This window comes from Nerophis lumbriciformis, linkage group LG22 (genome assembly GCF_033978685.3).
Source record: "Nerophis lumbriciformis linkage group LG22, RoL_Nlum_v2.1, whole genome shotgun sequence".
In the NCBI taxonomy this organism is placed as follows: Eukaryota; Metazoa; Chordata; class Actinopteri; order Syngnathiformes; family Syngnathidae; genus Nerophis; species Nerophis lumbriciformis.
Window position 1 is genome coordinate 35,315,727 of NC_084569.2, and position 21,672 is coordinate 35,337,398.

At 38.1% G+C, this 21,672-nt stretch overlaps 1 protein-coding gene across 5 annotated transcripts in view; it reads right to left on the reverse strand.

Moving 5' to 3' along the window:
- prr12b (proline rich 12b) overlaps positions 1 to 15,409 on the reverse strand; it is an 82,175-nt gene extending 66,766 nt beyond the window's left edge. The window contains exons 1-2 of one of the 5 annotated variants that reach the window (XM_061973791.1): positions 15,381 to 15,409; positions 1,085 to 1,236 (exon numbers count right to left, since the gene is read on the reverse strand). In XM_061973791.1, the coding sequence (XP_061829775.1) occupies positions 1,085 to 1,236; positions 15,381 to 15,394 (166 nt within the window). In that variant the 5' untranslated portion in view covers positions 15,395 to 15,409. Of the gene's footprint in view, positions 1 to 1,084; positions 1,237 to 8,562; positions 8,606 to 11,799; positions 11,861 to 12,337; positions 12,935 to 15,380 lie in introns of those variants that run through there. The other 4 variants (XM_061973790.2, XM_061973789.1, XM_061973793.1 and 1 more) reach the window with 4 other exon arrangements.
- Positions 15,410 to 21,672: the final 6,263 nt, after the last annotated feature.

The window sequence follows — 21,672 nt, forward strand, 5'->3', positions numbered from 1 at the left end:
AATATACTGTAATATTTGTTGCAATGTTTGATACTATTAAAGTTTAAAAGGTATGCAATTTCAAGCATTTTTTCTGTCAAAATGAAAAAAATCTTAAGTACTTTATTGACAAATATCGTTTCCAGGTGTTTGCAGGACAGATAAAATGATGGCCTTGAGTTTGACACCTGTGATGTAGGCAATTATTTTTCTGTATTGTGTGGAAAAATTACAGTAAACTTGATTTGCATGGAGGTTACCTGTAGCTCATCTAATTCTATTTGGCCAAAATGTTTCTTAGGTTAGAGGTCAAAGCATTGGTGATAAGGTAAAACTTCATGGAATATTTACAATGAATACACAACCCAGGTGAAATTATAATTAATATTGCTGAGTGAAATTATAATTAATATTGTAGAACACAAATATCGAGTATAAATTGGTGAAAATTAGAAATATTCAGATCAAATCTTGTCTTTTTTAACTTCTACCTGTTATTATTTTCTTAAACATAATGAAATGTAATGTAATAAAAATATAAAGAAAAAAGAGCCATTCTATTAAACGGCTCTTGGAAAAGAATGGCTCCCTCTAGAAAGCCATAAATGATCTTTACCAAGGGTCATTTCTTTAGTGTTTCTGAAAATACAGTAAATGAGCAAATATTTGCAGAAATATGAGAGGTATGCTTACTTTGGTGAGGTATACGCTTTCAACAATAAGTGTAGTAAATAAATCCAATCCATTAATCATAACTAAATACACATTATCTAATCCATTTTATTTATATAGCACAATTCAAAGAACAAGCGGGCGGGAGCACATTACACCAGTTTTAAAAAGTCGGCTCTCCATCCGCTTCAGGGTCTATTTTAAAGATCTATTATTAGTTTTAAAATGTCTTAATGACTTGCTTTTACCGTATCAGCCCAACAACATTACAGATCACACTGGTGATAAGAAGGGGCGCCGATGCTTCCTTCTAAGGGACTCACACTGAAGACCCCTATAGTTTAGGCAAATATGACTTAAACATTTTTTTTTATGTTTACATGTTCAACTATGTGCTTTTTTTGACTTTCTGCAAACATTTCGTTTTCCTCACCGAGTGTGGGTCCGCCCCAAGACCCACCGTGCCTGGAGCTTCCTGGGTGGTGGTTGGTTGCATAGCCCTGGAGAGGGTGATGGGTTCCGTAGGCTTGCCTGTGGAGCAGCTCCGAATCGGGGTGGGATAACCTGCCGCTCCCGTACATGAGGCTAAGGACACACAATTGTCGTCAGGTTACACTCTGTGATTGTGGTTAACATTTCTATGGCGGGGTTTTCCAAAACATGGGGTCCTACTTGGGTTGTTTACATGACTGCCAAACTGGATGCTCAGGACTGGGGGAACAATAGTGATCATTATTTATTTGTGACCGGCCACAAAAAGATTAGGCGCTACCTGTTTGCCTTTGCCCATATACACATAACGGGACTGTTCGCGACAATTCCGCTTCCCAAAGCACCTCATACGCACATGGTCTGCCAGAGAATAAGAAGACGTAGCAGGGGTATCAGTGCTGACAACTTAACGACCTTGTTTAGTATTTCGACCAATTCAGATGTATTAAACACTTTAAGAGACCCCAAAAATGAAAGTGCGTACATGGCTCTTTTCAACGAGCAGCTGGTCCTGCCATGTCCCACATTGCCCTCTAAAACAGGCCTGGGCAATTATTTTGACTCGGGGGCCACATTTAGAGAAAAATTGTGTCTGGGGGGCGGTATATCGATTTTTAGGGACACTAATACAAAACTTCACAATAATGTCTGATTGAATGCTAAAAACGTTATGATAGAACGCCTTAAAAAACGTAATGGAATTTTAATGTTTTCTATGAACGATAAAACATTGAATATTGACAAAATATGAATGACACGCCCCCTTTCGATCGACATATTTTACAGTCAAGTGAAACGCAACAAAAATGCAACAAACAGTGAAATATGAACGCATGGGGTACAAAATAAACCCACCTACAATCTGATATATCACTAAGCTTTAGAACTTTGTTGTGAAAAGCTCCTTCCGCGTCTGTGGAAAGGCTTCCCGCCCACACTGCTTGGTGCCTCGTCTGAGCTGCTGTGACGTAGATTACCATAGTAATTAATTAGATGACCATAGTAACTAATTAGATTACCATAGTAACTGGTATATCATCCATAAGCGCAGATTCCAACCATTGAAATACTTTGTATAGTTCAAGACTTACGGTCATTAGAAAACATTACTGCACATCATAATGGCAGCTACAGTTTCCATCTTAAAGATCTAAAAAAATATTATTTGGGAATGTCTGGTGGGCCAGACTGAAAAGCTTAACGGGCCGCATGTGGCCCCTCGGGCCTTAATTTGCCCAGGTCTGCTCTAAAAGTATTCACAAGCTAGTGACATAAAACACACACAAAAAGAAGCGACAGAAGAATCATGGCTTATTATGCAAATTGGACGCCGCCATAACCAGAGATAGATTCTTGTGAGAAACACTATCATCACGGGACTCTAGTATCAATGTGATAATCACTCAAGTCCCCTTGGTATCGATTCTATCACTGCTTGGAACAATGCGCTTAAGCTAGATGGTATAGTCGGAATGTTTGTTTGCTATGTAAGCTGTAGTGGTGTCCAAAGTATGGCTTAGGGGCCATTTGCAGCCCACTGAGAGTTTTTTTTATTGGCCCGCGACAAATAAACTCCAAAAAAAAAAAAAAAAAAAGTTCAACGCTGTAAACCAACACATCATCAGTTCACGTTCCCTATTAGTGGGTGAACAATCTAACGGTTGATGAATTCTGCTTTAAAATCATTTAAAAATCTTCAATGATTTAGTATATATATATAAAATCTTGTTATATATATATATATATATATATGTATATATATATATATATATATATATATATATATATATATATGTATATATGTGGGTATATATAAAATATATATTTATTTATCTGTATATATATTTGCATATATTTATGTATGTGTGTGTATATATATATGTAGGCATATGCACATATACATTTATGTGTATATTTATACATATACATACATACATACATACATACACACACATATATATATATATATATATATATATATATATATATATATATATATATATATATATATATATATATATATATATATATATGTATGTACGTCTATACACATACATATATATATATATGCATACATACATACTAGGGGTGTAACGGTACACAAACATTTCGGTTCGGTACGTACCTCGGTTTAGAGGTCACGGTTCGGTTCATTTTCGGTACAATAAGAAAACACCAAAATGTACATTTTTGGGTTATTTACTTACCAAATTTGCAAAATCTTCCACCAATAATATTTTTCTTAGTGGAATATTTGATGTGAAGTAAAGGGAACCTTGGATAGGTCAATAATTCATAATAACAATGATTTTGATTCAATATTATGTTTGGAGCAATGACAGTTTGAAAGAAAAAAAACTGCTTTGTTTTATTAGTCAACATTGCAACTTTTTCTAAATTACATTTCACATTTAAGCTTTTTTATTTCACTTTTGTTATGTTTTTGTTTATTTTAATAGTATTTTTAGAATGTGCCGTGGGCCTTTAAAACATTAGCTGTGGGCCGCAAATGGCCTCCGGGGCACACTTTTGACACCCCTGCTATAGATAATAAAAATATAAATCTGATATATCTATGGATAAAAAGCAAAGCCTGGCGACGCATGCGCGTTTATCATAACTCTCTCTCTCTCTGTCTGTCTGTCTCTGCCCCTCCCTCACCAATGCTGCTGCGCGCACAATTTGTTTTGTTTTTAACCCCTTCTTAACCCTGAACGTACATTAAAAATACACGCAACCCTAACTCAAAATGCCGGACATTTGAGGCATTTAAGAAACTCCGCCCGGACAGCTGCGCAAAAGAGGACATGTCCGGTGAAAAGAGGACGTATGGTCAGTCTATCGTAGCCCGTTAGCTGCTAGCATGCGTGTGTTGTGCCTCGGTGTGCATTGTTTACACCACGTGCGTTACGCTACTTAATATGTCCGTGTGGAAACTCGTTCGGTACACCTCCGAACCGAACCGGAACCCCCGTACCGAAACGGTTCAATACAAATACACGTACCGTTACACCCCTAATACATACATTACATACATACATACTGTACATATAAACATATTTATATACTGTGTGTATATATAAACATATGTACTGTATATATACATATGTTGATTATATATGCACACATATACATATAAATTCAATAAAAGTGTACATTAAAAACTAGTGTAGAATCAAAAATACACTCATGATAAATGCTAAATAAATACAATGTCTCCATATATATTTTTTTTAACTCTATTTTTGCTTAAAAAAAAAAAGCTTAACCTATTGTTACTATAACAATCTACAAGGTTAATGTAGGTTGCTTCTCTTTCTCCCCCTCCATTTTTCTGCATTCTTTCGTATCTCAAGTTATCATTACGTATATGTATTGTTGCATTTGAACAACTGTATTGTTGATAATAATGGTTACTTTTACCATCATATTTGTACATGTCGTATTTGCTGATGTTGCTCTATTGTTGTTGTTGTTGTTGTTTGCTGTTGTTGTTTTTGTCTCTCTGTCTAATGCCCCTCTTGTACCCACAATTTCCCCCTCTGTCTTCTTTTTTTTTCTCTTTCTATCCCCTCCTGCTCCGGCCCGGCTGCACTAAATGATAATATAAATACATTTAATAAAGTCAAATACAAATAAGGCAACAAGAGAAGTATCCTACACTTCTCTTTTGTAAAGTAAATCTGAACAGCTGACATGGGCATCTACATGAACTATGAACTATCAATTAGAGATGCTACCTCAGTAGAAGCATTTAAGTCCCATCTTAAAACTCATTTGTATACTCTAGCCTTTAAATAGCCCCCCTGTTAGACCAGTTGATCTGCCGTTTCTTTTCTTTTCTCCTCTGCTCCCCTTTTCCTTGAGGGGGGGGGCACAGGTCCGGTGGCCATGGATGAAGTGCTGGCTGTCCAGAGTCGGGACCCGGGGTGGACCGCTCGCCTGTGCATCGGCTGGGAACATCTCTGCGCTGCTGACCCGTCTCCGCTCGGGATGGTGTCCTGCTGGCCCCACTATGGACTGGACTCTTACTATTATGTTGGATCCACTATGGACTGGACTCTCACAATATTATGTCAGACCCACTCGACATCCATTGCTTTCGGTCTCCCCTAGAGGGGGGGGGTTACCCACATATGCGGTCCTCTCCAAGGTTTCTCATAGTCATTCACATCGACGTCCCACTGGGGTGAGTTTTTCCTTGCCCGTATGTGGGCTTTGTACCGAGGATGTCGTTGTGGCTTGTGCAGCCCTTTGAGACACTTGTGATTTAGGGCTATATAAATAAAGATTGATTGATTGATTGAACTATATGATTTTCCTGAGAAGCTGGACAGGACAAAAAAATAAATAAAAAAATAAAAAAAAATAAAAAAAATAAGAATAATTCTATTTTTGCTCTAAAAATTGAAAATAATGTATCGGTCTCAATGGTTGGTTATTTTCAAGTATATAACTGCTTATATTTTGATGCACATTAGATGGGTTTTAAAGTGTTTTTAACACAAAAGTGAAGAATTATTGTGGCCCACGCATCCTTTCATTTGTCTGCACATGCGGCCCTTGTCGCATATGGACACACCTGGGGCCTCGGGTTGAAGTGACCTTATTGTATGTGTAAATGTATCTTCTGTTCATTTGTCATATATGTATTAGAATCTGGCTGATTGGGAAGGTGCATTTTGTTAGTTGCTGTGGTGGAAACCAGCTAAATACTGCCATGCTTTTATTTTGAAACTTACTTTGCAGTGAGCAGTTAGTCACTGTTTGCACTTTTTAAGGCTGTCTATCTGCGTAACCAATGACCGATAATAATGAAGTAAACAATATTACAACACCTGTTAAATCAAGCTGAGCCATTTGTCATCAAAATGAGCTTTTTTGACTCAAACCTCTCAAGCGGTCAACCATGCATGTTGACTTAAGCATGTGCTTTTTAGCAATAGGAAGAACAGAGACAGGGTTAGTCCACTTAGATGGCTTGTCGACGTAAATCACACGTCAAAGTGCTGACAGCCAATGAGAGACCATCTGTATTTACAAGGTGTCAAAGTCAACACAGCAGATGACACTGCTCATCATGGGGGATAAAAATATCCACTACCAACCGATCGGCCACGAAAAATGTATCTGTAGATTGTATCTTATTGTCTTATCGTTTGGATTATGAAAGTCAATAAAGGAGTTGAATACAGGCATTACTTTTGGGTTATTTGGGGTCAAATATTTCAATAAATCACACTGACACTGTGAAATAATTGTTCATTGAAGTCAGGGGTGTCCAAAGTCTGCCAGCCTAAGCTTTCTATTGCCCCTTGTCAAATATTCTAAAAAAAAAAATAATAATAATACCGTATTTTTCGGACTATAAGTCGCAGTTTTTTTCATAGTTTGGCCGGGGGTGCGACTTATACTCAGGAGCGGCTTATGTGTGAAATTATTAACACATTAGCGTAAAATATCAAATAATATTATTTATCTCATTCACGTAAGAGACTAGACGTATAAGATTTCATGGGATTTAGTGATAAGGAGTGACAGATTGTTTGGTAAACGTATAGCATGTTCTATATGTTATAGTTATTTGAATGACACGTTCTCAGTTGGTTATTTATGCCTCAAATAACGTACACTTATTCAGCCTGTTGTTCACTAATCTTTATTTATTTTAAATTGCCTTTCAAATGTCTATTCTTGGTGTTGGCTTTTATCAAATAAATGTCCCCAAAAAATGTGACTTACATGTTTTTTTCCTTCTTTATTATGCATTTTCGGCCGGTGCGACTTATACTCCGGAGCGACTTTAATTTACTTTACTATATTACTTATTTTGTAGCCAGTTCAGTTTTTACTTTTGTTTTGCTTCAGTGCCTTTTCCTAGCAGGACTTGCCTTTTGTTCAATTTTGGTTTAAGCGTTACATGCCTTTTTACCTGTCTCCCGCTGTGCTCTGCATATTGGGATCACGACAAACCATCCTGGACGCGTTCCGACTTCTACAAAGCAATGAGCTAACTGCTGCCACCTACTGATGTGGAGTATTACATGGTTACCCTGACAAGCTCTACACAGCACAGACACTAGACAATGTCACTAGAGATGTCCGATAATATCGGCTGATAAATGCTTTAAAATGTAATATCGGAAATTATCGGTATCGGTTTCAAAAAGTAAAATGTATGACTTTTTAAAACACCGCTATGTACACGGACGTAGGGAAAAGTACAGAGCGCCAATAAACCTTAAAAGGCACTGCCTTTGCGTGCCGGCCCAGTCACATAATACCGACGGCTTTTCACACACACAAGTGAATGCAAGCATACTTGGTCAACAGCCATACAGGTCACACTGAGGGTGGCCGTATAAACAACTTTAACACTCTTAACAAATATGCGCCACTGTGTGAACCCACATCAAACAAGAATGACAAACACATTTCGGGAGAACATCAGCACTGTAACACAACAGAACAAATACCCAGAACCCCTTGCAGCACTAACTCTTCCGGGACGCTACAATATGCCTCAACCCTGCCCACCTCAACCCCGCCCACCTCAACCTCCTCATGCTCTCTCAGGGAGAGCATATCCCAAATTCCAAGCTGCTGTTTTGAGGCATGTTAAAAAAAATAATGCACTTTGTGACTTCAATAATAAATATGGCAGTGCCATGTTGGCACTTTTTTTCCATAACTTGAGTTGATTTATTTTGGAAAACCTTGTTACATTGTTTAATGCATCTAGCGGGGCATCACAACAAAATTAGTCATAATAATGTGTTAATTCCACGACTGTATGTATCGGTATCGGTTGATATCGGTATCGGTAATTAAGAGTTGGACAATATCGACATCTCTAATTATTACATTTTAACAGAAGTGTACATATAACAAGTTTAAGTGGATTAATAATACATTTTTACAGCTTGTCGTTCATAATTTTGACAAAATAATAGAATGATAAATGACACAATATGTTACTGCATACGTCAGCTGACTAAGTAGGAGCCTTTGTTTGCTTACTTACCACTAAAAGACAAGTTGTCTTGCATGTTGACTATTTTATTTATCGGAATATCGGATATCGGCAAAAAGGCCATTATCGGACATCTCTAAATGGCACATTATTATAATTATTGAATTGCAGAAAATATTTTTTGGACCAATTAGGTGAAGTTGCATAATTTCTCACGGCCGCGGCACAGTGGTTGAAAAACACTGGCCTATAATGAACTGTACTATCATATCTTACAGTACATAGATGATGCAACTGACATACTCCCACACCATATAACGTAGACGGTGCAAGAAAGTGATATTTTATGCACAATATTCATGCAAAAAACGGTGTCACGGAAAATAACAGCGGTGTACTTTCCACAGCGACGACGGAGTGACGTCGTTGTCATGGCGACCGCTCACGTGAAAGTGAAGCTAACGAGCTTTAGCCGACTTTAGCATGGCTTCCTTCCGGGGGAAAAAATAATGCACTTTGTGACTTCAATAATAAATATGGCAGTGCCATGTTGGCACTTTTTTTCCATAACTTGAGTTGATTTATTTTGGAAAACCTTGTTACATTGTTTAATGCATCCAGCGGGGCATCACAACAAAATTAGGCATAATAATGTGTTAATTCCACGACTGTTTATATCGGTATCGGTTGATATCGGTATCGGTAATTAAGAGTTGGACAATATCGGACATCTCTAATTATTACATTTTAACAGAAGTGTAGATATAACAAGTTTAAGTGGATTAATAATACATTTTTACAGCTTGTCGTTCATAATTTTGACAAAATAATAGGTGTATAAATGACACAATATGTTACTGCATACATCAGCCGACTAATTAGGAGCCTTTGTTTGCTTACTGACCACTAAAAGACAAGTTGTCTTGTATGTTCACTATTTTATTTATCGCAATATCGGATATCGGCAAAAAGGCCATTATCGGACATCTCTAAATGGCACATTATTATAATTATTGAATTGCAGAAAATATTTTTTGGACCAATTAGGTGAAGTTGCATAATTTCTCACGGCCGCGGCACAGTGGTTGAAAAACACTGGCCTACAATGAACTGTACTATTATATCTTACAGTACATAGATGATGCAACTGACATACTCCCACACCATATAACGTAGACGGTGCAAGAAAGTGATATTTTATGCACAATATTAATGCAAAAAACGGTGTCACGGAAAATAACAGCGGTGTACTTTCCACAGCGACGACGGAGTGACGTCGTCGTCATGGCGACCGCTCACGTGAAAGTGAAGCTAACGAGCTTTAGCCGACTTTAGCATGGCTTCCTTCCGGGGGGGAAAAATAATGCACTTTGTGACTTCAATAATAAATATGGCAGTGCCATGTTGGCACTTTTTTCCATAAGTTGAGTTGATTTATTTTGGAAAACCTTGTTACATTGTTTAATGCATCCAGCGGGGCATCACAACAAAATCAGGCATAATAATGTGTTAATTCCACGACCGTATATATCGGTATCGGTTGATATCGGTAATTAAAGAATTGGACAATATCGGAATATCGGATATCGGCAAAAAAGCCATTATCGGACATCTCTAAATGGCACATTATTATAATAATTGATTTGCAAAAAATATTTTTTGGACCAATTAGGTGAAGTTGCATAATTACTAGTGTGCCGCGGCACAGTGGTTGAAAAACACTGGCCTATAATGTACTATCATATCTTACAGTACATAGATGATGCAACTGACATACTCCCACACCATATAACGTAGACGGTGCAAGTGTGCCGCGGCACAGTGGTTGAAAAACACTGGCCTATAATGAACTGTACTATCATATCTTACAGTACATAGATGATGCAACTGACATACTCCCACACCATATAACGTAGACGGTGCAAGAAAGTGATATTTTATGCACAATATTAATGCAAAAAACGGTGTCACGGAAAATAACAGCGGTGTTCTTCCCACAGCGACGACGGAGTGACGTTGTTGTCATGGCGACCGCTCACGTGAAAGTGAAGCTAACGAGCTTTAGCCGACTTTAGCATGGCTTCCTTCCGGGGGAAAAAAATAATGCACTTTGTGACTTCAATAATAAATATGGCAGTGCCATGTTGGCACTTTTTTTCCATAAGTTGAGTTGATTTATTTTGGAAAACCTTGTTACATTGTTTAATGCATCCAGCGGGGCATCACAACAAAATTAGGCATAATAATGTGTTAATTCCACGACCGTATATATCGGTATCGGTTGATATCGGTAATTAAAGAGTTGGACAATATCGGAATATCGGATACCGGCAAAAAAGCCATTATCGGACATCTCTAAATGGCACATTATTATAATAATTGATTTGCAAAAAATATTTTTTGGACCAATTAGGTGAAGTTGCATAATTTCTCACGGCCGCGGCACAGTGGTTGAAAAACACTGGCCTATAATGAACTGTACTATCATGTCTTACAGTACATAGATGATGCAACTGACATACTCCCACACCATATAACGTAGACGGTGCAAGAAAGTGATATTTTATGCACAATATCAATGCAAAAAAACACCGTGTTAACAGCGGTGTTCTTTCCACAGCGACGACGGAGTGACGTCGTTGTCATGGCGACCGCTCACGTGAAAGTGAAGCTAACGAGCTTTATCTGACTTTAGCATGGCTTCCTTCCGGAATGAAAAAAATTGATATATATATATATATTTTTTTTTTTTCATTATTTATTTTTTTGGCGTGGGGTTATTTTTTTGTAAAACCTTGTTACATTGTTTAATGCATCCAGCGGGGCATCACAACAAAATTAGGCACAATAATGTGTTAATTCCACAACTGTATATATCGGTATCGGTTGATATCGGTATCGGTAATTAAAGAGTTGGACAATATAAGTTGATTGGCAACATTAAATTGGCCCTAGTGTGTGAATGTGAGTGTGAATGTTGTCTGTCTATCTGTGTTGGCCCTGTGATGAGGTAGCGACTTGTCCAGGGTGTACCCCGCCTTCCGCCCGATTGTAGCTGAGATAGGCTCCAGCGCCCCCCGCCACCCCAAAGGGATTAAGCGGTAGAAAATGGATGGATGGATGGATGGATGGATGGAATATCGGATATCGGCAAAAACGCCATTATCGGACATCTCTAAATGGCACATTATTATAATAATTGATTTGCAAAAAATATTTTTTGGACCAATTAGGTGAAGTTGCATAATTACTAGTGTGCCGCGGCACAGTGGTTGAAAAACACTGGCCTATAATGTACTATCATATCTTACAGTACATAGATGATGCAACTGACATACTCCCACACCATATAACGTAGACGGTGCAAGAAAGTGATATTTTATGCACAATATTAATGCAAAAAACGGTGTCACGGAAAATAACAGCGGTGTACTTCCCACAGCGACGACGGAGTGACGTTGTTGTCATGGCGACCGCTCACGTGAAAGTGAAGCTAACGAGCTTTAGCCGACTTTAGCATGGCTTCCTTCCGGTGGGGGGGGGGGGGGGGGGGGGGGGGGGGCCCTAAAAAAAACCTTCATTCCGACACACAGCCAGCGCCAGGATGGCGAGAGGGAAAGAAAAAATAAAAACCCCGATTATTAATCATTTATCGGGCGGGTTTTTGCGGGCAATTTACTCACATTCACGGAGGGTCTTCGCTTCCGCGCTGTGGGTAATTAAGCTAGCTGGCGTTTAATTCCCGCCAGTCTTGGCCAGTCACGTGACGTGATTGCAATTTGCGAACAATTAACGCCAGGAGTGTAAATTAAAAAATATAAATATTTATATTTGCCAAAAAAATAAATTATGAAAAAAATATATAGATATTTTTTTTCTTTCATTATTTTTTTTTTTTCGTGCGACGCTTGTGCGGCGGAATGGAGGCGCCGCTCGCAGCCAATTAGTTCCCCATGGCAGCGCCTGTCATGTGGACAAAGCTGCAGTGGTGATGGATATAACAATGCAGATGTTTTTTTTTGTAATAATAAATCCCTCCCTGGTGTCACTATCAACGTTCCGTTGCATTGTCGGAGACGCCCCCTCTCGGTAACCCCCTCATGACAACACACGACTGTACCTGCCGGCCATGCAGGCACCTTGCACGGCGTGCAGGCTTCATGCGGAGGAGGGATGGGGATGGAGGGGCGGGGGGTTGGGGGGGGGGGGGTCTTACTGTACCTTGCTTTGGCCGATCGGTCGTAAGTCCATCCCGTCCCGGAGCCCAGGTCCCCGAAGCCGGCAGCGGCGGGATAATTTCTCTCCATGAGAGGGAGAGAGGGGGGGAAAAAAAGGGCTGGATGAAGGAGGAATGTCCTCTCTTCCTTCTGCACGCTTCTGTTTATTTCTCTGCGAGACTGGGAGGAATGGATGAAGGAGGAGGAGGAGGAGGAGGAGGAGGAGGTGACAGCAGTCGGGAGCACCTCCTCCCTCCTCCTCCAATGTTTCACTCTCTTTTGTCTCCCACGTTCCTCAGCAGCTCCAATAAGCAGGAGCGATCACTACTCGCCGTGAAATAAAATAGACGCTGCGTTCTCAGCTGCGTATTTTTTTCTTCTTTTTTTTTTTTTTTTTTTTTTTCCTTTCAAGACGCCATCTTCTCCCGCGGTTCTTTCACACGCACACCATTTTTTATATATATATATATATATATATATATTTTTTTTTTTTTGTGGCCGCAGTTGTCTTTTTTGAAGCCGATCGTGTGTGCGGTCGGAGCGGGCAAAGGCGCGCGAAAAGGCGCAGAAAAGAATGGCGCAATGACGTCTGTCCGCCGTCACGTGCGCGCGTCTGCTCGAGCCAGACAAGTTATATGTACAATGAAATAAAGGGGGGGTCGATACAAGTATCGACTACACCGATACCAATGGAACGATCTGTATCGTATCGATATTTATTCGCTTGAAAGGGGTACTGCACTTTATGGGGGGAATTTTGCCTCGTGTTCATAATTGTTATGAAAGACATGACGACAAATGTATTTATTTTTTATGCATTCTAAATACTGAACCGGCAATCAAAAGCCCTTAAAAAAACATCCAAACACCTATGTGTCAAAGTCAAGGCGGGCGGGCCCGATCCGGACCGCAAATTAATTATCTATGGCTCCCGAGATGATATTTGATTATTATTAGAACCGGCCCGCACACACCAATACTCCATCAGTGTTGGCGCTAAAGATTTTCAAAATGGGTTCACAGGGACCCCATCAAGTCATAAAAAAGTGGGTCCCTCACAAATGTATTATGCATACTTGCCAACCTTGAGACCTCCAATTTCGGGAGGTGGGGTGGGGGGGGGGGGGGGGGGGCGTAGTTGGGGGCGTGGTTAAGAGGGGAGGAGTATATTTACAGCTCGAATTCACCAAGTCAAGTATTTCATATATATATATACATATATATATATATATATATATATATCCCCGCGACCCCGAAGGGGATAAGCAGTAGAAAATGGATGGATGGATATATATATATATATATATATATATATATATATATATATATATATATATATATATATATATATATATATATATATATATATGGGCGTAGTTGGGGGCGTGGTTAAGAGGGGAGGAGTATATTTACAGCTCGAATTCACCAAGTCAAGTATTTCATATATATATATACATATATATATATATATATATATATATATATATATATATATATATATATATATATCCCCGCGACCCCGAAGGGGATAAGCAGTAGAAAATGGATGGATGGATATATATATATATATATATATATATATATATATATATATATATATATATATATATATGAAATATTTGAATTTCATTGTTCATTTATTTACACATATACACACACATAACACTCATCTACTCATTGTTGAGTTAAGGGTTGAATTGTCCATCCTTGTTCTATTCTCTGTCACTATCTTTCTAACCATGCTGAACACCCTCTCTGATGATGCATTGCTGTGTGGCACGCACAAAAGTGCTTTCATCAAATGCACTAGATGGCAGTATTGTCCTGTTTAAGAGTGTCACAACATTGCTGTTTACGGCAGACGGACTGCTTTACTGTAGACGTTCTTTATATTGTGGGAAAGCGGACTCAGGTCCGCATGGAGCTGGAGGGGGCGTGGCCTCCAGCTCCGCCTGAATTTCGGGAGATTTTAGGGAGAAAATTTGTCCCGGGAGGTTTTCGGGAGAGGCGCTGAATTTCGGGAGTCTCCCGGAAAATCCGGGAGGGTTGGCAAGTATGGTATTATGGGACCCACTTTTTTTACAGTTTTGAAAACAAATGATAAATGTATGGACTGCGATCGGTATCGTATTGATATTTTTTCTTTTGGGGGGAATTTTGACTCACATTCACAATTGTTATGAAAGACATGACGACAGATTAATTTGTTTTTTTAATGCATTCTAAATATCCGCTTACTAGAAAGCCCTTAAAAAAAAACACCTAAGTGTCAAATTATCTATGGCTCCCGAGATGATATTTGATTATTATTAGAACTGGCCCGCACGCACCAATACTCCATCAGTGTTGGCGCTAGGAATTTTCAAAATGGGGTCCCAGGGACCCCATCAAGTCATAAAAATGGGGTCCCACAGTACATTTTTGAGGGACCCACTTTTTTTTTACAGTTTTGAAAACAAATGATAAATGTATGGACTGCACCGATACCAATGGAACGATCGGTATCGTATCGATATTTATTCGCTTAAAAGGGGAACTGCACTTTATGGGGGGAATTTTGCCTCGTGTTCACAATCGTTATGAAAGACATGGCGAGGGATTTATTTGTTTTTTAATGCATTCTAAATACCGTATTTTTCGGACTATAAGTCGCAGTTTTTTTTCATAGTTTGGCCGGGGGTGCGACTTATACTCAGGAACGACTTATGTGTGAAATTATTAACACATTAGCGTAAAATATCAAATAATATGAATTATCTCATTCACGTAAGAGACTAGACCATGAGGTCGGCAACCCAAAATACAAAAACAAATCTGTCTGCAGCCGCAAAAAATTAAAAGCCATATTACATACAGATAAATTGAATTAATATGACTTAAAAGAAACTAAATGAGCTCAAATATAGCTACAAATGAGGCATAATGATGCAATATGTACATATAGCTAGCCTAAATAGCATGTTAGCATCGATTAGCTTGTAGTCATGCAGTGACCAAATATGCCCGATTAGCACTCCACACAAGTCAATAACATCAACAAAACTCACCTTTGTGGATTCATGCACAACGTTAAAAGTTTGGTGGACAACATGAGACAGAAAAAGAAGTGGCATAAAACACGTCCTAGAAAGTCGCAGAAAGTTATACATGTAAACAAACTAAGGTGAGTTCAAGGACTGCAAAAATTTGTAGGACAAAACGGCGCTCGCCAAATACTCGAATCAGTGAAGCATGTTTAATATAAACAGTGTGCTTTATAACAATTAGGGAGGTTTGTGTCATGTTTGTCCTCCTACAGAAACCATATTAAAACAAACATTTTTTTTTTTTCCCCTCAACTTTTTCCATTTTTCATACATTTTTGAAAAAGCTCCAGAGAGCCACTAGGGCGGCGCTAAAGAGCCGAGAGCCGCGGGTTGCCGACCCCTGGACAAGACGTATAAGATTTCATGGGATTTAGCGATTAGGAGTGACAGAATGTTTGGTAAACGTATAGCATGTTCTATATGTTATAGTTATTTGAATGACTCTTACCATAATATGTTACGTTAACATACCAGTTGTTTATTTATGCCTCATATAACGTACACTTATTCAGCCTGTTGTTCACTATTCTTTATTTATTTTAAATTGCCTTTCAAATGTCTATTGTTGGTGTTGTCTTTTATCAAATACATTTCCCCCAAAAAATGCGACTTAAACTCCAGTGCGACTTATATATGTTTTTTCCCTTCTTTATTATGCATTTCCGGCCAGTGCGACTTATACTCCTGAGCGCCTTATAGTCCGAAAAATACGGTATCCGCTTACTAGAAATCCCTTAAAAAAACACCTATGTGTCAAAGTCAAGGCCCGAGGTCCAGATCCGGCCCGTGAATTAATTATCTATAGCTCCCGAGATGATATTTGATTATTATTAGAACCGGCCCGCACGCACCAATACTCCATCAGTGTTGGCGCTAAGAATTTTCAAAATGGGTTCACAGGGACCCCATCAAGTCATAAAAAAGTGGGTCCCTCATAAATGTATTGTGGGACCCACTTTTTTTTACAGTTTTGAAAACAAATGATAAATGTATGGACTGCACCAATACCAATGGAACGATCGGTATCGTATCGATATTTCTTCTTTTTGGGGGAATTTTGCCTAACGTTCACAATCGTTATGAAAGACATGACAACAGATTTATTTATATTTAATGTATTCTAAATACTGAACCGGCAATCAAAAGCCCTTAAAAAATGACAATGAAATAAATAGGGGGGTCGATACAAGTATCGGCTACACCGATACCAATGGAATGATCTGTGTCGTATCGATATTTCTTCGCTAAAAGGGGAACTGCACTTTTTGGGGGGAATTTTGCCTCACATTCACAATCGTTATGAAAGACATGACGACGGATTTATTTGTTTTTGCATGCATTCTAAATATCCGCTTAAAACCCTTAAAAAAACACCTATGTGTCAAAGTCAAGTCAAGTTATAGGTACAATGAAATAAAGGGGGGTCGATACAAGTATCAACTACACCGATACCGATGGAATGATCTGTATCGTATCGATATTTCTTTGCTTAAAGGGGAATTGCACTTTTTGGGGGGAATTTTGCCTCACACTCACAATCGTTATGAAAGACATGACGACAAAATGTATTTATTTTTAATGTATTCTAAATACTGAACCGGCAATCAAAAGGCCTTAAAAAAACATCCAAACACCTATGTGTCAAAGTCAAGTCAAGTTATAGGTACAATGAAATAAAAGGGGGATCGATACAAGTATCGACTACACCGATACCAATGGAATGATCCCCGTATCGATATTTCTTCGCTTAAAGGGGAACTGCACTTCCTGGGGGGAATTTTGCCTCACATTCACAATCGTTATGAAAGACATGAGGACGGATTTATTTGTTTTTTAATGCATTCTAAATATCCGCTTACTAGAAAGCCCTTAAAAAACACCTAAGTGTCAAAGTCAAGGCCTACATTTTTGAGGGACCCACTTTTTTTTTTACAGTTTTGAAAACAAATGATAAATGTATGGACTACACCGATACCAATGGAACGATCGGTATCGTATCGATATTTCTTCGCTTAAAGGGGAACTGCACTTTTTGGGGGGAATTTTGCCTCACATTCACAATCGTTATGAAAGACATGACGACGGACTTATTTGTTTTTTAATACATTCTAAATATCCGCTTACTAGAAAGCCTTTAAAAAAACACCTACGTGTCAAAGTCAAGGCCCGGGGTCCAGATAAGGCCTGTGAATTAATTATCCCAGGGACCCCATCAAGTCATGAAAATGGGGTCCCACAGTACATTTTTGAGGGAGCCACTTTTTTTTCACAGTTTTGAAAACAAATGATAAATGTATGGACTACACCGATACCAATGGAACAATCTGTATCATATCGATATTTATTCGCTTAAAAGGGGAACTGCACTTTCTGGGGGGAATTTTGCCTCGCGTTCACAATCGTTATGAAAGACATGACGACAAATGTATTTATTTTTTATGTATTCTAAATACTGAACCGGCAATCAAAAGCCCTTAAAAAAAACATCCAAACACCTATGTGTCAAAGTCAAGGCGGGCGGGCCCGATCCGGACCGCAAATTAATTATCTATGGCCGCCAAGATGATATTTGATTATTATTAGAACCGGCCCACTCCATCAGTGTTGGCGCTAAGAATTTTCAAAATGGGGTCCCAGGGACCCCATCAAGTCATAAAAATGGGGTCCCACAGTACATTTTTGAGGGACCCACTTTTTTTTTTACAGTTTTGAAAACAAATGATAAATGCATGGACTGCACCGATAACAATGGAACGATCGGTATCTTATCGATATTTCTTCTTTTTGGGGGAATTTTGCCTAACGTTCACAATCGTTATGAAAGACATGACGACAGATTTATTTGTTTTTTTAATGCATTCTAAATATCCGCTTACTAGAAAGCCCTTAAAAAAACACCTAAGTGTCAAAGTCAAGGCCCTATCTATGGCTCCCGGGATGATATTTGATTAGTATTAGAACCGGCCCGCACGCACCAATATACATAAACATTGATTGAATGATTTTGGGGGAATTTTGCCTCACATTTACAATCATTATGAAAGACATGACGACAAATGTATTTATTTTTAATAGGGATGTCCAATAATATCGGCCTGTCGATATTATCGGCCGATAAATGCTTTAAAATGTAATATCGGAAATTATCGGTATAGTTTTTTTTATTATCGGTATATTTTTATTTATTTTTTATTTATTTATTATTAAATCAACATAAAAAACACAAGATACACTTACAATTAGTACACAATTAGACTTAATTTAGAGGTATTTGGACACTAGGGGAACATATTCTAAGTGACAAAGGCTTAATTTAGAGGTATTTGGACACTAGGGGAACATATTCTAAGTAACAAAGACTTAATTTAGAGTTATTTGGACACTTGGGGAACATATTCCTAAGTAACAAAGACTAAATTTAGAGTTATTTGGACACTAGGGGAACATATTCTAAGTAACAAAGACTTAATTTAGAGTTATTTGGACACTTGGGGAACATATTCTAAGTAACAAAGACTTAATTTAGAGTTATTTGGAAACTAGGGGAAAATATTCTAAGTAACAGAGACTTAATTTAGAGTTATTTGGACACTCGGGGAAAATATTCTAAGTAATAAAGACTTAGTTTAGAGTTATTTGGACACTAGGGGAACATATTCTAAGTAACAAAGACTTAATTTAGAGTTATTTGGAAACTAGGGGAAATATTCTAAGTAACAGAGACTTAATTTAGAGTTATTTGGACACTCGGGGAAAATATTCTAAGTAATAAAGACTTAGTTTAGAGTTATTTGGACACTAGGGAACATATTCTAAGTAACAAAGACTTAATTTAGAGTTATTTGGACACTCGGGGAAAATATTCTAAGTAATAAAGACTTAGTTTAGAGTTATTTGGACACTAGGGGAACATATTCTAAGTAACAAAGACTTAATTTAGAGTTATTTGGACACTAGGGGAACATATTCTAAGTAACAGAGACTTAATTTAGAGCTATTTGGACACTCGGGGAAAATATTCTAAGTAACAAAGAAATACTTGACTTTCAGTGAATTCTAGCTATAAATATATATTTATTTTATTGTGTATATATATATATATATATATATATATATATATATATATATATATATATATATACACACATATATACATATATATTTTATTGTGTATATATATATATATATATATATATATATATATATATATATATATATATATATATATATATATATATATATATACACACAATAAAATAAATATATATTTATAGCTAGAATTCACTGAAAGTCAAGTATTTCTTTGTTACTTAGAATATTTTCCCAGAGTGTCCCGAGGTATATATATATTTATATATATATATATATATATATATATATTTATATATATATATAAAATAAATACTTGAATTTCAGTGTTCATTTATTTACACATATACTTGTTGAGTTAAGGGTTGAATTGTCCATCCTTGTTCTATTCTCAGTCACTATTTTTCTAACCATGCTGAACACCCTCTCTGATGATGCATTGCTGTGTGGCACACACAAAAGTGCTTTCATCAAATGCACTAGATGGCAGTATTGTCCTGTTTAAGAGTGTCACAACATTGCTGTTTACGGCAGACAAACTGCTTTACGGTAGACCAAAACATGACTGCTGTTGTTGTGTGTTGTTGCCGCGCTGGGAGGACGTTAATGAAACTGCCTAACAATAAACCCACATAAGAAACCAAGAACTCGCCCTCGATCATTCTACAGTTATAACGTCATTGGGCAGGCACACCGTTTATATTGTGGGAAAGCGGACTCAGGTCCGCATGGACCTGAGTCCGCCTGAATTTCGGGAGATTTTCGGGAGATAATTTGTCCCGGGAGGTTTTCGGGAGAGGCGCTGAATTTCGGGAGTCTCCCGGAAAATCCGGGAGGGTTGGCAAGTATGCAGGGACCCCATCAAGTCATAAAAAAGTGGGTCCCTCAAAAATGTATTGTGGGACCCACTTTTTTTTTACAGTTTTGAAAACAAATGATAAATGTATGGACTGCACCGATACCAATGGAACGATCGGTATCGTATCGATATTTCTTCTTTTTGGGGGAATTTTGCCTCACGTTCACAATCGTTATGAAAGACATGACAACAGATTTATTTGTTTTTTTAATGCATTCTAAATATCCGCTTACTAGAAAGCCCTTAAAAAAAACACCTAAGTGTCAAATTATCCATGGCTCCCGAGATGATATTTGATTATTATTAGAACCGGCCTGCACGCACCAATACTCCATCAGTGTTGACGCTAAGAATTTTCAAAATGGGTTCACAGAGACCCCATCAAGTCATAAAAATGGGGTCCCTGTCACTGACTCTCACACTATTATGTTAGATCCACTATGGACTGGACTCTCACACTATTATGTTAGATCCACTATGGACTGGACTCTCACTATTATGTTAGATCCACTATGAACTGGACTCTCACTATTATGTTAGATCTACTATGAACTGGACTCTCACTATTATGTTAGATCCACTATGGACTGGACTCTCACTATTATGTTAGATCCACTATGGACTGGACTCTCACTATTATGTTAGATCCACTATGGACTGGACTCTCACTATTATGTAAGATCCACTATGGACTGGACTATCACACTATTATGTTAGATCCACTATGGACTGGACTCTCACTATTATGTTAGATCCACTATGGACTGGACTCTCACTATTATGTTAGATCCATTATGGACTGGACTCTCACTATTATCTCACTATTATCAAAAGACCTAACCTCGATCCTGACCTCATGGTAAACTACCGGCCGGTGTCCCACCTTCCGTTCATCTCGAAAATCCTCGAAAAAATTGTCGCACAGCAGCTAAATGAACACTTAGTGTCTAACAATCTCTGTGAACCTTTTCAATCCGGTTTCAGGGCAAATCACTCTACGGAGACAGCCCTCGCAAAAATGACTAATGATCTACTGCTAACGATGGATTCTGATGCGTCATCTATGTTGCTGCTTCTTGATCTTAGCGCTGCTTTCGATACCGTCGATCATAATATTTTATTAGAGCGTATCAAAACACGTATTGGTATGTCAGACTTAGCTTTGTCGTGGTTTAACTCTTATCTTACTGACAGGATGCAATGCGTCTCCCATAACAATGTGACCTATGGACTGGACTCTCACTATTATGTTAGATCCACTATGGACTGGACTCTCACTATTATGTTAGATCCACTATGGACTGG